Source organism: Coregonus lavaretus, assembly GCF_964263955.1.
Source record: "Coregonus lavaretus genome assembly, chromosome: 12".
Taxonomy (NCBI): Eukaryota; Metazoa; Chordata; class Actinopteri; order Salmoniformes; family Salmonidae; genus Coregonus; species Coregonus lavaretus.
Window position 1 is genome coordinate 40365139 of NC_139999.1, and position 16714 is coordinate 40381852.

The 16714-nt window shown below is 44.6% G+C and overlaps 1 protein-coding gene across 1 annotated transcript in view; it reads right to left on the reverse strand.

Annotated features, from left to right (window-relative positions):
* LOC311138832 (solute carrier family 2, facilitated glucose transporter member 11-like) overlaps positions 1 to 14640 on the reverse strand; it is a gene marked incomplete at both ends in the record, with an annotated part of 15252 nt that extends 612 nt beyond the window's left edge. The window contains 8 exons of the mRNA XM_084173637.1: positions 2577 to 2704; positions 3093 to 3168; positions 10976 to 11163; positions 11465 to 11613; positions 11827 to 11956; positions 12215 to 12339; positions 13701 to 13861; positions 14614 to 14640. Of these exons, the coding sequence (XP_084029763.1) occupies positions 2577 to 2704; positions 3093 to 3168; positions 10976 to 11163; positions 11465 to 11613; positions 11827 to 11956; positions 12215 to 12339; positions 13701 to 13861; positions 14614 to 14640 (984 nt within the window). The remainder of the gene's footprint in view (positions 1 to 2576; positions 2705 to 3092; positions 3169 to 10975; positions 11164 to 11464; positions 11614 to 11826; positions 11957 to 12214; positions 12340 to 13700; positions 13862 to 14613) is intronic.
* Between the last annotated feature and the right edge of the window lie 2074 nt (positions 14641 to 16714).

Genomic DNA, 16714 nt, shown 5'->3' on the forward strand with positions numbered 1-16714 from the left:
GAGAGAGAGAGAGAGAGAGAAACAATACAAAGGTGTCAGTGTGTGTGTGTGTGTTTGTGGGTGGGGGGGGGGGGGGTCGTTCCACCAACTAGTTGCCTTTCGAGTAGTGTAACATGATGAAAAAGAACATTTTATTTCACCTAATTTTAACATTCTGTCATAAAGAGCACGTTCAACTTAATAAAAAACATGTTTTCCCATCTCAAGCGATTCAATAAAAAAGGCCTAAGGTAAGTGCTTATTAAGTGCCAAATAAAGTAACAGGGTTGACAACTTCATCTTAAATCATACATAAATCCCCTTGTGACAGGGGGAATGGAAGCTTGTTGTGTGCAACAGAGAGGGGCAATTGAATGCAAGCTTCACCCTCCCCCAATTATTATTTTCTAAACATTTCTAGCTTGTCTATTGTATCTGTTGGTAACAAGGTTGACGTGTTATGCTCGATCCGGTCAGTTTTCCACCACAAAACACCAGATAATTGCCAAAAAGACTAGAACCAGCTCACCTGCTTTTACACTGTGATTTTACTATTAGATGTTCAATGTTTCTTTTGAAAAAAAATAATATTAAATGGAATTGTTTCACCATATTAAAATGAGAGTACAGTTCACGTAACAGGGTTGACCTTAAAATGAATCATTAATTACATTAAATAAATTATAATCTTCAGAAATGACTCAAAGCAATAATATTAACTCAGGCTTTACAAAGATGATGAAAACTATTGGGGTTAAGTGGGTTAAAATCTTCCTAGAAGTCAATTCTGAATTTTGGCACTTTAGCAAGTCTTTACTCATATTCAAAATCAGATGTGGTCTATATGAAACAGCACTTCATTTTATATAACAGGCTTTTAAAATGCAATACAGTGGGGAAAAAAGTATTTAGTCAGCCACCAATTGTGCAAGTTCTCCCACTTAAAAAGATGAGAGAGGCCTGTAATTTTCATCATAGGTACACGTCAACGATGACAGACAAAATGAGAATTTTTTTTCCAGAAAATCACATTGTAGGATTTTTTATGAATTTATTTGCAAATTATGGTGGAAAATAAGTATTTGGTCAATAACAAAAGTTTCTCAATACTTTGTTATATACCCTTTGTTGGCAATGACACAGGTCAAACGTTTTCTGTAAGTCTTCACAAGGTTTTCACACACTGTTGCTGGTATTTTGGCCCATTCCTCCATGCAGATCTCCTCTAGAGAAGTGATGTTTTGGGGTTGTCGCTGGGCAACACGGACTTTCAACTCCATCCAAAGATTTTCTATGGGGTTGAGATCTGGAGACTGGCTAGGCCACTCCAGGACCTTGAAATGCTTCTTACGAAGCCACTCCTTCGTTGCCCGGGCGGTGTGTTTGGGATCATTGTCATGCTGAAAGACCCAGCCACGTTTCATCTTCAATGCCCTTGCTGATGGAAGGAGGTTTTCACTCAAATCTCACGATACATGGCCCCATTCATTCTTTCCTTTACACGGATCAGTCATCCTGGTCCCTTTGCAGAAAAACAGCCCCAAAGCATGATGTTTCCACCCCCATGATTCACAGTAGGTATGGTGTTCTTTGGATGCAACTCAGCATTCTTTGTCCTCCAAACACGACGAGTTGAGTTTTTACCAAAAAGTTCTATTTTGGTTTCATCTGACCATATGACATTCTCCCAATCCTCTTCTGGATCATCCAAATGCACTCTAGCAAACTTCAGACGGGCCTGGACATGTACTGGCTTAAGCAGGGGGACACGTCTGGCACTGCAGGATTTGAGTCCCTGGCGGCGTAGTGTGTTACTGATGGTAGGCTTTGTTACTTTGGTCCCAGCTCTCTGCAGGTCATTCACTAGGTCCCCCCGTGTGGTTCTGGGATTTTTGCTCACCGTTCTTGTGATCATTTTGACCCCACGGGGTGAGATCTTGCGTGGAGCCCCAGATCGAGGGAGATTATCAGTGGTCTTGTATGTCTTCCATTTCCTAATAATTGCTCCCACAGTTGATTTCTTCAAACCAAGCTGCTTACCTATTGCAGATTCAGTCTTCCCAGCCTGGTGCAGGTCTACAATTTTGTTTCGGGTGTCCTTTGACAGCTCTTTGGTCTTGGCCATAGTGGAGTTTGGAGTGTGACTGTTTGAGGTTGTGGACAGGTGTCTTTTATACTGATAACAAGTTCAAACAGGTGCCATTAATACAGGTAACGAGTGGAGGACAGAGGAGCCTCTTAAAGAAGAAGTTACAGGTCTGTGAGAGCCAGAAATCTTGCTTGTTTGTAGGTGACCATATACTTATTTTCCAACATAATTTGCAAATAAATTCATAAAAAATCCTACAATGTGATTTTCTGGAAAAAAAATTCTCAATTTTGTCTGTCATAGTTGACGTGTACCTATGATGAAAATTACAGGCCTCTCTCATCTTTTTAAGTGGGAGAACTTGCACAATTGGTGGCTGACTAAATACTTTGTTTCCCCACTGTACTTGTGCACAATTTCTACTTATATCTAGGTGACGCGAAAGGCACTCGTTTTGTGGAATGACCCTGTGTGTGTGTGTGTTTGTGCGTGTGTGTTTTTCACTCACCACCAGGAATGGAAAGATCATCCCCATAATGAAAAGGTTGATCCACATCATTGAGCCAGCTATCATGTAGGCTGCTGGACGGGCAGTCTGGCTAAAGATCTCTGTAGGGAGGACCCCTGTCACTCCAGCTGTAGGCAAAGATACACAAAGACTTTACCAATACTGTCACCCTACTGTAGATCATTTCCCATGAGCATTCAATAATGAGATGAGATGAGTGTATTTTATTAATCCCCAAGGAAAAATAAGTTTGTCATCCTTACAGCCATAGTTGAAATGAAATGAAATCCAGGTCACACTTTATTTGGATAGTCCCCTATAGATGATCTACAGATGCTCAAACTATCAACAAATTGTCAACTGCAACTCTGTTGGATACTCTGTACTGTGTAGGATAAAATACTTAAATGCAATGTAATTCCCTTCAATAGTAGCTAGTATCTCTAACTGACTGGTCTAATAATATTAATGCTAAATATTAATATTAAAGCTATTGAGATGAAGAGACTGGCTCACCTGGGCCCATGCCAAAGCTGAGTATATAGGTGAAGATACAGGCCATACTCAAGTAGGGCATCCACTCCACCTTGTGCTGTTACAGGAAAACAAATAACTTAGTTATCAAGTAAAATATAGATGATTTAGCAAGTTAAACATTTTTATAAAAAAGAAAGAACTGAGTTGTCAGGAAAATTACTATCTTGCTGAATCAATATCAGTAAAATGTAAAACATCTGACTTTCTTGCAGACCAAAGGCTGAGGTAATCACTGGTCAAAAAAGCATTTAGCTAAATCGATGTTAATTCAAATGAGCAGCACCACATAATACCACTGATTGAGACTGGCCTTTTTAAGAGTGTCCTGTTGCTGTACACATGTAGGATCTTAATTGATCCAGTTTGCTACAGCAGGAAAATAAGAGGAAATGTGAATTATGATGTGGATTATAGTTCATGGACATTTTTTGTAATTTTGTAATCTTTCATTAGGGCAAATCAAGTCTGACATTTCAAAGTAGAAATTACAAACTTTAAAAGCCTTTTTAAACCTTGAATAGACTACAAGTTTGAATTTTCTGCTGTGCAGGAAAATTCTCAGCAACAAAAGAGTTATCCTACAACTGTACCTGACTATACCTATCCAACCACCCGCTGCACCTACTCCTAGTGGATAGAGTGATGTGTTGTCACAACATGAAGAGGAATCAACAACAGTGGGTTCAAAGGGGTGTGTTTACTTTTCTGCCTGGTACACAACAACCCAAGCATGACCACAATGCAGATGCACCAAGTCAGACTGCTATCCTTCCATTAGGATGAGTATGTAGGCACTTCAGAAGTAATACAGTCCCAAAGGTCAGTAAAGCCAATGAAATTAGAGACTGGGACATGACTAGGACATGGCATTTCAGCCACGTATCACCATCATCTAGTTTCAGATCACCTTTTGACTTCCACTCGCACCTTTATTTTCTTACACTGACAGGGGACGAGGATGACATAAGAAGATATAACATTTACATTTACATTTACGTCATTTAGCAGACGCTCTTATCCAGAGCGACTTACAGTTAGTGAGTGCATACATTATTTAATACCTCAAAACATAGCGCTATAGTGAAGACAATGGCCCAGCCTGTCATGAAAATGTAGCCTCCCATCAAAAGAATCTTCCTGCCCTGTCGCTCAATCAGCAGGTTCTGAGGAGGATGCAAATATTACAATGTATATTAAAATCATATCATTTTCAGCCCTGAGGTTAGCCATAGACGCCATAGAGAGGTGTTTCTACTTTATCACGTCTCTGGTTACCCTGAGGTGAGCATTTTCTAGCCTTGTGTGAAAATACATTCTAAAAAAACATTCTAATCCAAACAGAATGTCTAGAAAAGCGCTTTAACAGCTCTCAGAATGCAGGAACATTTTGAAATGGAACTTGTCTTACAGAGCAACTTTTTCAAAGGTCTGGATTAAAGATTTAACGAGAGAGAGAGAGAGAGAGAGAGAGAGAGAGAGAGAGAGAGAGAGAGAGAGAGAGAGAGAGAGAGAGAGAGAGAGAGAGAGAGACGGGTTAAACAATCCCTCCTTGCCTCTGGGGTGGTTAGTTAGTTACCAATAGTTACATAACAGCCATGTGTATTATTACTCAGGAATACTCACACATATTATACAGGCTGTGAATTCACATGTACCAGTGCATATGGTGATATACTGGATCATATCCGGAGAGATCCCGGACTCTTTAAACACATAGTATGCATAGAAGTAGATCTGTTGGAGTGAAAGAGAACGTCACATACACTGTACATACAGTAAGAGTACTGACAGAGTACAGTGGCTGCTGTTTCAGTTATGATGATTTTTGAATAAAACTATACTTTTTCTATAGTTTTTCATAAAATGAGTCCTGTCCTTATCATGTACTTACAGAGTACTGACAGACTGACTGACCATTTCAAATCATTACATCAAATTACCAAATTGAAATTGTGTTGATGATAAGCTGATTCAGCCACAAAGAATTTAGCATATTACTGCTCTAATACCCAGTCAGCTCTCTCCCTAAGGCTTCCAGCTGCCAGCCCCCTGGTCTAAATAATCCCCTGAAGAAAGAAGGTACTGTAATTACACAGTCATCAGTTAGGGACTGTGAGATGTAGCATGAAGGCAACTAAGAGACTGCAGCAGCACCATTAACTTGGCATGGCCTTGGACTGACTACACCTCTTCATTAAACCCTATCTGAAATACAAACAACCCGTTCTCTTTCAAATAATCATTTGGTGTCTCACATTGGGATTCGCTGGATAAGCGGATCACTACGGAAGGTCAAATCTCACGACGTCTGTCGTTAGCTCACTGAAAAGCCAGCGTGAGGTGGTAGCTAGCGTCACACGGCTAGCTACTGGGACTTGGTGAGCTCACGCTGCAAAGCGTGAGGTGGTAGCTAGCGTCACACGGCTAGCTACTGGGACTTGGTGAGCTCACGCTGCAAAGCTAAGCTACTTGGTTAGCTCACTGAAACTTCCACTAGCTCTTCAAACCTGCCCAGATGGTAGAATTGCTAGCTTCCTCCTCTCGTCCAGTAAAACCTACATTCATGCTCACTAACCCTGAGTCCTGTGTGCATTGTACAGAGTTGCTGAGGACCGGCCTCAAACGGAGACTGTATAGAGCATCCCCTCCTCGAGGCTCCTCTTCCTCACAGCCTTGCAGCTGCAACGAAGTCCCGCCCTGCTGATTCCCTTGGAGGGAAGAAGGGGCGACCGACCTAGGGTTCTGTCCTCAGCGGTGGAGAGGGGCAGCCAACAGTTGACACTGTGTCCTGGCCTGTCCCCTCTCGGGCTGAGCGCCCCCCCCCCCCCCCCCCCCCCCCACAAAATGGGGGAAAGGCACATCTGCGCTCCAAGAGCCCTATCCCCTGTGCAGCAGCTCATTCCTATGCGTCTGCTCACAGGGAAGACGGAGGGAGTTCACTCAACCCCCAAGTGCCCCCTGTGCCACAGCTCTCCCCTCTGCACTTTTTCAAGTAGCCGAGGTAGGAAGACACATTTTCAGTCACCACCAAGCACTGTCCCCACCCATTGTCTCAACACTGCCCTTTGTAATAAAAGTCTCTGCTGTATCCAAGCATTTTGGCAAGGTCAAAAATACAATAAAAGGGCAACTCCCCATTACGCTGGCACCACTGGTGAGCGAGAGCCATCTAACTTATGGGCAACTCGCCACAAGAGCAGAGCTATCATTAGCTCCCCAGATGTTCAGCAAGCGTCCGGATCCCCTTAGAAGCATGGGACTCAGAGTCTCAGTTTCTATAGACAATTACCTGCTTTGCTCCACTGAACAGGATCAAGCAGTGCGAGACACAGCTTCCCTTGTAACCCACCTCACCGAGTTGGGGTTCAAGATCAACCAGAAGAAGAGCTGTTTAATGCCCACACAGATAATATAATATTTGGGTGTCGGACTGGATTCTCTCTCTTTCCGGGCTACACTATTGGACAGCCACATCACATCGGGATAGTGTCAGCGAGGAAGGTGGTGACGACAGACGCATCACTCACAGGGTGGGGCGCAGTTCACAAGGGAAGAGTGGTAAACAGGTTGTGGTCCCCACAGCTCCGCCACGCTACACATAAACTACCTCGAACTGATGACAGTGTTCCTATCTCTGAAACACTTTCTGCCTTCACATCCTAGTCAGGACAGGCAATACGACTGTGGTAGCATACATCAAACGCCAGTATGGCACTCACTCTCTGCATCTACACAGATTAGCTTTCAATATTATTCTGTGGCGCAGCGCACACCTCCTCTCATTGGTAAACCAGATCTGGGAGAGATACGGTCGAGCCACCGTAGATCTCTTCACATCGCACAAAGATGCACACTGCCCTCTGTTCTTTGGGCTGGCAGGAGACGCACCACCAGGGGTGGACGCCCTGGCACACCCTTGACCAAGGGTGCCGCTCTATGCCAGATTATTCCTTACCAATGCTCTGTATCCGAGATCCTGTGCTTTTTTGCAGGACTTTCTGGACAGAGAAAAGGCTTTCTCCATGGTTAAGGTCTATCTAGCTGCCATCTCTGCCTGACATATAGGATTCAACAACAACACAATAGGGAGACATCCCCTGTTATGTTTTATGAAGGGGGCGTGTCGCTTATGTCCAGTTTTCAAGCCTTTAGTCCCGTCTTGGGATCTGTCTATAGTGCTTGAGGCTATTTCCCAGCAACCGTTGGAGCTGCTGGAAAGCGTGGAGATGAAGTATCTGTACTTCAAAACCGCTTTACTGTCAGGCCCTGGCTCTGGGGACTCTTAAATGTTGAGCCAGGGTGTGTCGTTTCTATGTTGTGTTTTCTATGTTTAGTTTCTAGATCGTTTAGATCTATGTTGGCCAGGGTGGTTCCCAATCAGAGGCAGCTGTAGCTCGTTGTCTCTGATTGGGGACCATACTTAGGTAGCCTGTTGGCACTAGTGGGTTGTGGGATCTTGTTCCGTGTAAGGTATGTTGTTTGTATGCTACCTTGGACTTCACGTTTCGTTTGTTGTTTTGTCGTGTGTTTAGCCGTAAATAAATATGAATACATATCACGCTGTGCCTTGGTCCTTCTCGTCCGTAAACGATCGTGACAGAAGATCCCACCAATCCTGGATCAAGCAGCGTGACGAGGAGAGAGGATGGACTTGAGAGGAGATGAGCGAGAGTCTGGCAAGAGGGATGGAGGCCATGATCACGGGGAAGAGACAATCCCCAAAACATTTTAGGGGGGGGGGGGGGCTCACGCCGTGGACGACGAGGCAGCAGGAGGCCGCGATAGAGCGGTTCCGCTGTTTAGCAGAGGAGGCCACCAGATTAGGGGGGTCATTGGTTCAGAGGGAGCAGAAGGAAAGTGTAGAGGTACGGCGAGAGGAGCTGGTTAGGCAGCAGAAGGAGCGGGGGTTAATGAAGGAACCCAGTCCCGCTCCTCACACCAATCAAGTGGTGCGTGTCGTCAGTCCGGTCCGGCCCGTTCCTGCTTCCCGCACTAGGCCAGTGGTGTGTGTTCCCAGTACGGTTCGGCCCGTTCCTGCTCCTCGCATCAAGCCAGTGGTGCGCGTCGCCAGCCCGGTCCGGCCTGTTCCTGTCCCTCGCACCAAGTCAGTGGTGCGCGTCGCCAGCCCGACCCGGCCTGTTCCTGCCCCTCGCACCAAGCCAGTGGTGCGCGTCGCCAGCCCGGTCCGACCTGTTCCTGTCCCTTGCACCAAGTCAGTGGTGCGCGTCGCCAGCCCGGCCCGGCCTGTTCCTGCCCCTCGCACCAAGCCAGTGGTGCGTGTCGCCAGCCCGGTCCGACCTGTGCCTGTCCCTCGCACCAAGCCAGTGGTGCACGTCGCCAGCCCGGCCCGGCCTGTTCCTGCTCTCCGCACCAGGCCAGTGGTGCGCGTCGCCAGGCTGGTACGGCCCGTTCCTGCTCCCCGCACCAAGACAGTGGTGCGCGTCATCAGCCCAGTCCGGCCCGTTCCTGCTCCCCGCACCAAGCCAGGGGTGCGCGTCATCAGCCAGGTTCGGCCCGTTCCTACTCCCCGCACCAAGCCAGTGGTGCATGTGTCCAGTCCGGCACGGCCCGTGCCTGTTCCACCGGTGCCTGGTCCGGCACCGGTCAGCTGCTCCACTCCGGAGCCAGAGTAATCCGCTCCACCGGGGTCCAGTCCAGCTCCGGTCAGCGGCTCCACTCCGGAGCCAGAGCAGTCCGCTCCACCGGTGCCTGATCCAGCTCCGGTCAGCGGCTCCACTCCGGAGCCAGAGCAGTTCGATCCACCGTCGTCGGGTCCAGCTCCAGTCAGCGGTTCCAGACCAGACCAGGGGTGCAACAGGGAGGCGGATAATAGGTGGTGGTCACGCCCGGAGCCGGATCCGCCCACCCTACCCTGTTATGTTTAGGTTGTGTGGTCGGAGTCCGCACCTTTGGGGGGGGGGGGGGGGGGGTACTGTCACGCCCTGGCTCTGGGGACTCTTAAATGTTGAGCCAGGGTGTGTAGTTTCTATGTTGTGTTTTCTATGTTTAGTTTCTAGATCGTTTAGATCTATGTTGGCCAGGGTGGTTCCCAATCAGAGGCAGCTGTAGCTCGTTGTCTCTGATTGGGGACCATACTTAGGTAGCCTGTTGGCACCAGTGGGTTGTGGGATCTTGTTCCGTGTAAGGTATGTTGTTTGTATGCTACCTTGGACTTCACGTTTCGTTTGTTGTTTTGTCGTGTGTTTAGCCGTAAATAAATATGAATGCATATCATGCTGCGCCTTGGTCCTTCTCGTCCGTAAACGATCATGACATTTACTTATTGCCCTTACGTACGCAAAGCGAGCGAGTCAGCGGCATGCACTCTCAGTCCACCATTTGTTCCTACAGTTTGCCCCAGGGTAATCCAAGGTTACTTTGTAGCCTAACTCCATCTATGTACCTAAGGTCAGCAATACCTATAATTGCCTCATCTTAGAGCTTTTGGCTTTCCACCCGTCGCCCTTCACCTCTATGGAGGAAGAGCGTCTCCATTGTTTGTGTCCAGTACGTGCTTTTCCCATCTACTTGGATAGGATGAGAGCCTTACAAAACAGCGTCCAGCTCTTTGTTTCATGGGCACCTCCCTGCACGGCTAGGCCCTCTCTCATTGACGGCTATCCCATTGGATGGTGGAGGCTATTATATTGGCTTATAATAGCAAGGGTTTACAGCTCCCGGAGGGCCTGAGGGCTCATTCCACCAGAGGCATGGCTACCTCTTGGGCACTGTTCAAGGGCACCTCTGTACAAGATATTTGTGATGTGGCATGTTGGGCCACCCCTCATACGTTTATGAGGTTTTACCGGCTGGATGTCACTGCACCTTCGTTGGCGCATACGATCCTCAGTGTCGGGGCCTCTGAGGGGTGATACTGTTGGGACTGTCCTGGCTCAGGAGAGCAAGTCTGCATTATGGGAGTTGGCAAGATCCCAATGTGAGACACCAAACGATTATTTAAAAGAGAACTTAAGGTTACTTTCGTAACCCCGGTTCTCTGATAATAGAGTGAGATGTCTCACCGCATTTCCCTGCTCGCAAGAGCGCAAGGAAGAGAGACATGCTTTAGAATGACCAGAAGGCGGGGCAGTGGCGACTTATAATGAGTAGGTTCTCTCCTCATTCGCCACACAACCTGATTGGACCTTCCGTAGAGATCTGCTTATCCAGCAAATCCCAATGTGAGACACCCCACTCTATTATCAGAGAACTGGCGTTACGAAAGTAACCTTAAGTTATGTACTCCTCCCTAACTCCCGCAGCATTACAACTGTAAAGTACAACCACATGTCATCATCACAAGCATGCATTTTTAACAAGGAAATGTAAACCCGTCTATGCACAGTATGAAATATTGATAGCTGATCTCACATTTCTGATCAAGTCTGCTGTGAGAAGGAGGGGTCAGGAACACTGTGGCCAAAATGTAATCTGAGCTGGGTATGTTCTACTGTCAGAACAATGGTGTTCTTTAGAGGTAGGTAACTTTGATCCTAGAGAGAGAGTGCTCTCAGTCAGAAACCCCAGGACCAGAGAGAACCAAAACCCTGCTTACTCAAACCTAAACTGAACATCTGAGAAACCCAATGACTGTGGGAAGAAACCATGCTTACAATTACAAGAGAAGTCTGCTGGCAGGAGTCTGCTTCTTACATAATTTGTAAGAAAGCGGGTAAAGTAATAATAAAGGGAGCATCATTCACCAGAGATATTATTTGTGATTTTAATGTGACGCAGGTGGCCTACTTAATGTATTCAAATTAAGTTACCTGTTGAAAAATAAAGTAATAAAAAATTCTACTTTTGATGTTCCAAGTTCTTATTTCCAAGTTCCGAGTTCTAATGTTTTTGTAGTAACTCACGGAGTCGTTGCCACAGAGTTGCATAGCGCTGCTGAGGGTGATGATAGAGATCACCTGCCAGCGGACATTACGGTCAGCGAACAGCTCCCAGGGTCTGCTGGGCCTCAGGCCTTTAGCCTCAGCCTGCTCCTGGAGGATCTCATCCAACTCTGATCGCTGGACCTCACAGCCACGCAGACGCCGCAGAGCTAACACACACACACACACACACACACACAGGGATGTTGCAAAATGGATTTCGTAATTACAAATGATGGCAAAGTACACAAATGCATATATAAGATTTAAAGACTGCCCATCCCTGCTGACGCAGAGGCAGCACAATGAACAACATCAACAGAACCTGCTCATCCTTTTACTGTATACCTCTCTCTAACTCACATACAAGAGGAACAGAGCCACGTGGCTCTGAAAAGAAAGTACTGCACATAGCCACACACTAACACAGGCACAGATACAGGACCATGATTTGGCTCTCCTCCTACCTACCATTGATACAGGCCTCCTTGTCCCCCCGGTCTATGAGGAGGTATCGAGGGCTTTCTGGGAACCAAGGGAGAGTGAGGAGCTGGATGAGGCCTGGAATGGCATTACTGGCCAGTAGGTATTGCCAACAGGGTTCACTGCCCAATATCTCCCTGGAAACACATGACCACCATCAAATGAAATACTGACTTAATTAAACAAAATTTACAACCGCAATTATTTCCCCAAACAAATCACACAATCCGTTGTAGGTGCTAGATTTATGTTTAAGTAACACTAAATTGCAGACTGATTTGGTAGCCTCCGAATGCTCTGCTTGGATGTTTGTCTTTGTTTGATTCGTTGGTGTGTTGTCTGTTGCCTACCTGAGGCCCACAACCTGTCCTAACACCACTCCGAATGCTGTGAAGATGGCTGACGACAGGGAAGCAGCCCCTCGCAGGTGCTTGGGAGCACTCTCACCAAAATACATGGGTTGCACATTCATACTGATCCCTGTGAAAGGAGTGGATAATTTCTCTACTGTCTGTGGTTTCATTTTCTTACATCAAACATAATACTGTAACTGTATATCTACACTTTACATGTCATTGACATTTAAAGAACTAAGACAGCAACAAACATACAACCAGTATTACACATTCTTTCTCTATACACAACGTACAAGTAATGCAGTCAGTTGCACAATGAGCATGGTTTGATGACATGAGAACCCCCATTTGAGAACCCTCTGGTTGAATATATAGTACACACCAGCATTGATCCCAACCAGGACCCTTGAGATGATGATCATCTCAAAAGACTTGGCAGCTCTGCTGGTCAACGCTAGGAGTGAACTCAGCATCAAGAAGATATTGTTCAACAGCATAGTCTTCTTCCTGTGGGAGCAACACAGGGGGGTTAGAGTAGAGTAGAATATAGTAGAGTAGTGTAGAGTAGAGTAGAATTTAGTAGAGTAGAATATAATAGAGTGGAGACGAGTAGAGCAGAGTAGAATTTAGTAGGGTAGTGTAGAGTAGAATTTAGTAGAGTAGAGTACAGTAGAGTAGAATAGAATAGAGTGGAGATGAGTAGAGTGGAGACGAGTAGAGTACAGTAACATTTAGTAGACTAGTGGTGTGTAGAGTAGAACTTAGTAGAGTAGAATAGAATAGAATATAGTGGAGATGAGAAGAGTAGAGTAGAATATAATTTAGTAGAGTAGTGTAGAATTTAGTAGAGTAGAGTACAGTAGAGTAAAATTTAGTAGAGTAGTGTAGAGTACAGTCGAGTAAAATAGAGTAGAGTGGAGACAAGTAGAGTAGAATAGAATAGAGTGGAGACGAGTAGAGTACAGTAACATTTAGTAGAGTAGTGGAGTGTAGAGTAGAGTAGAATTTAGTAGAGTAGAGTACAGTAGAGTGGAAACGAGTAGAGTAGAATAGAGTGGAGACGAGTAGAGTAGAATAGAGTGGAGATGAGTAGAGTAGAATAGAATACAGTGGACACGAGTAGAGTAGAGTAGAGTGGAGATGAGTAGAGTAGAATAGAGTGGAGACGAGTAGAGTCAAGTAAATCTTGAGTATCAATTAACTTATACTGTAGAGATGATATTATAATTAAAGTTTATGCAAATACTACTCTCTGTCCAGATATTATACTGTATATGCCCTGGTGCCAGCCTGCAAGGTTCCGTGTGCTCTTTCAGCCTTGAGAAACATAAACACCACCACATTGTTGATTGACTGACTCCACTGTGAAGAGAAAGCATAAAGTAGCCTTGCTGTCTTCAGAGATACTGTGTCTATGCTCTCTTTGATGCAACCCCCTTTTACATCTGACTCATAAACAGATGATAATTTGCTCATCAGTCACTAAACATTTCTCTTTGAGACGTTATATCACTGTTATGGCCCTGATAATATTGACTTGTAAAGCACATAGTAAGCTTTTCAGTGAGGGCCACATTCCAAGGTTACCACACATCCTTGTGTCAATATCTGACATTGACATTGCCTTGACATTGATGACATTACCTTCCAAAGGTTATGCTTACGGGTCCAGATATAATACATTATTACCTTCCAAAGGTTATGCTTATGGGTCCAGATATAATACATTATTACTTTCCAAAGGTTATCCTCATGGGTCCAGATATAATACATCATACCTTCCAAAGGTTATGCTCATGGGTTCAGATATAATACATGATTACCTTCCAAAGGTTATGCTCATGGGTCCAGATATAATACATGATTACCTTCCAAAGGTTATGCTCATGGGTCCAGCTATAAGAGCTCCGGCCAGCCCCCCCAGGGAGTAGATGGACACAATGCAAGTCCAGACCAGAGTGACCTGGTAGTCCTCCAGCTGAACGTCCCAGCGCTCCCGAAATGTCTCGTTAACAAAGTCCTGAATAAACTGAGAGGAAAGGTAAAGTGTGGTCAAATATGGTCATGTGAGCATGTGCACACACACACAGATTGTATTTGTTTATTTGGATCCCCATTAGCTTTAGCAGAAGCAGCAGCTACTCTTCCTGGGGTCCACAAATACACACACAGACACACACACACACACGGTTTACTTTCAAAAGAACCTTACTATGGTGGGTGCGTTCATTATGGCAAGGTTGTAGCCATACTGAAGAGTGCCTCCAATGGCACATGATGTCACCATTAACATCAAGTTTAGATCATTGCCCTGTCAGTACAAACAGGTATTAATAAAAAAAGAAACACAAATGATAGGTTGTTTACTTTCATAAATATTGGAGATGTGCAATAGTGCACAGTACTTAGCCACAGAGTATTCATTTACATAAGAAAATTAGGAGAAACACTGTGTTATGCCCCCAGTCCTATGTTTTCAGGTACTATTCTAAAGATAGGCAATGGGAACAACAGTGCACGAAAAGGAGAACATGCCAATTGTTAGAATAGTCTGACTAACTGGATAAATGTCAATAACAAAAAACTGTTTGCACTTGCCTTGAGACATTCAAGGATAAATTAATTATATTACATTTCTGTAATGCATTTTGGTGACTCATTATTTTCACATGGGAAAAAAATGCATTTTGCTAAAATAAGTTGTATGCGAGGGCAAACTACATGACACGGCCCATAAAAAAATACCTAGCCTATTACGAAATAAAAACAAAATTACTGTACCTTCTTATCCACTCCAACATGCGACATATCGAATCGAAAATTATATTTTTAAGTAAGAATATAACAGTGGAACTATTCGGTCATCCATAAAGCCGTTGCAAAATCCTTGAATCATACAGGTTGGCCAGGACGCAGAGCGCAGGACCGTGGACATCACCGAACTCCCCAACCAACTGAAATACTGTATAAGTACAGTATCCACTCCCCCTGCACGTGTGTGTGTGTGTGTGTGTGTGTGTGTGTGTGTGTGTGTGTGTGTGTGTGTGTGTGTCACATTTCGTGTGACACCCAACTCCTGTTATGTTAAGGGAATGTTTAACCACAATATGAAATGTCAGGATTATGTTTAACGTTGATCTTCATGTGGGTGTTATCCTACTGTAGGTCTCATACTATACGTTTTTATTCTCTATACAATACATCAGACATTGAATATATATCTCCTCCCACTGGGCAGAGACGTCAATTCAACGTCTATGGTTCAACTGACGTGGAAACAACGTTGAATCAACCAGTGTATGCCCAGTGGGCTGTCGTCTCAGATCAAATATGTAATGGCATTAGGCTATTCACCTGTCACCTCGCTCGAGTCATTTACCTAAACTGTGGAATTTGTCTCATATCGGTCTCACAACATTGAGTTATGATAAGCCTACCAAATGTTTGTATAGCAGTTTATTATTCTATGCAACGTCTGTGCAGAACACCTGCTCAGTCTTTCTGGAAATCAACTTCCAGGCGGTGTAGCGACAACAAACATTACAGGTGCGTGCAGCGTGCTTGCTCTAGTCCAGTGGCCACCGTCTGAAAACGTCATACTGTCGATTTACAAATGCTGGACCATGTCTGGAGTCATGCTCAAACCCGACCTATAGCCTATACTCTCATTATGAGACTGCATCATTACTTCAAACGCGCGTGCGGAACTCAAGTTCTTGCGCAAATGTCCAATTGACATCAATTTATGACATGTTGATGTTTGTGTAGCCTGTACGTCACCAAGTGGAATTGAGGCACATACTATCATCATTCATCACTGGCTACTAAATTATGAACAGCCTCTTCAAATGTCGCTGCCCAGCCAGCAGATGGTGCTGAATTGTAAGCCTATAAATTACTGCATAGGATGAGTCTTCAATACAACACTTCAAGGCACAACACAGTTCTAAAATACCTGGGTGGGTTGCACCAACATGAATTAACTCTTAAACTGGGTTAAATCAAGGTTTATCTATTAATCATGTTGCACAAGACTATTTTTTAAAGTATTCAATTAGTCCTAGTTACCCTTCATCTAATTTTAAGTTACATTTTCACTATGACTGTTGTCACTCTTGGCCACTATAGTGTACTATTTATTCTTGCCTGCCTTGAACCCATTCAACTTTTAATTCATAAGCCCATCATGAACGGAATGGGTTTTTAACTGTTCTCTCATTAACTTCCTGGCGGTAAATTAATGTACACTTTGTATACAAAAGTATGTGGACACCCCTTCAAATGAGTGGATTCGGATATTTCAGCCACACCCGTTGCTGACAGGTGTATAAAATAGAGCAAAAGAGAACCATGGTGCTCTCCCAGAAGTTTGTCTGGTGCTTAAAACCCACAAATTCAGACAAACAAAGAGGTGTAATGGGTTCGCACTCAAAAAGGTACAGTGGGGAAAAAAAGTATTTAGTCAGCCACCAATTGTGCAAGTTCTCCCACTTAAAAAGATGAGAGAGGCCTGTAATTTTCATCATAGGTACACGTCAACTATGACAGACAAATTGAGAAAAAGATTTCCAGAAAATCACATTGTAGGATTTTTTATGAATTTATTTGCAAATTATGGTGGAAAATAAGTATTTGGTCACCTACAAACAAGCAAGATTTCTGGCTCTCACAGACCTGTAACTTCTTCTTTAAGAGGCTCCTCTGTCCTCCACTCGTTACCTGTATTAATGGCACCTGTTTGAACTTGTTATCAGTATAAAAGACACCTGTCCACAACCTCAAACAGTCACATTCCAAACTCCACTATGGCCAAGACCAAAGAGCTGTCAAAGGACACCAGAAACAAAATTGTAGACCTGCACCAGGCTGGGAAGACTGAATC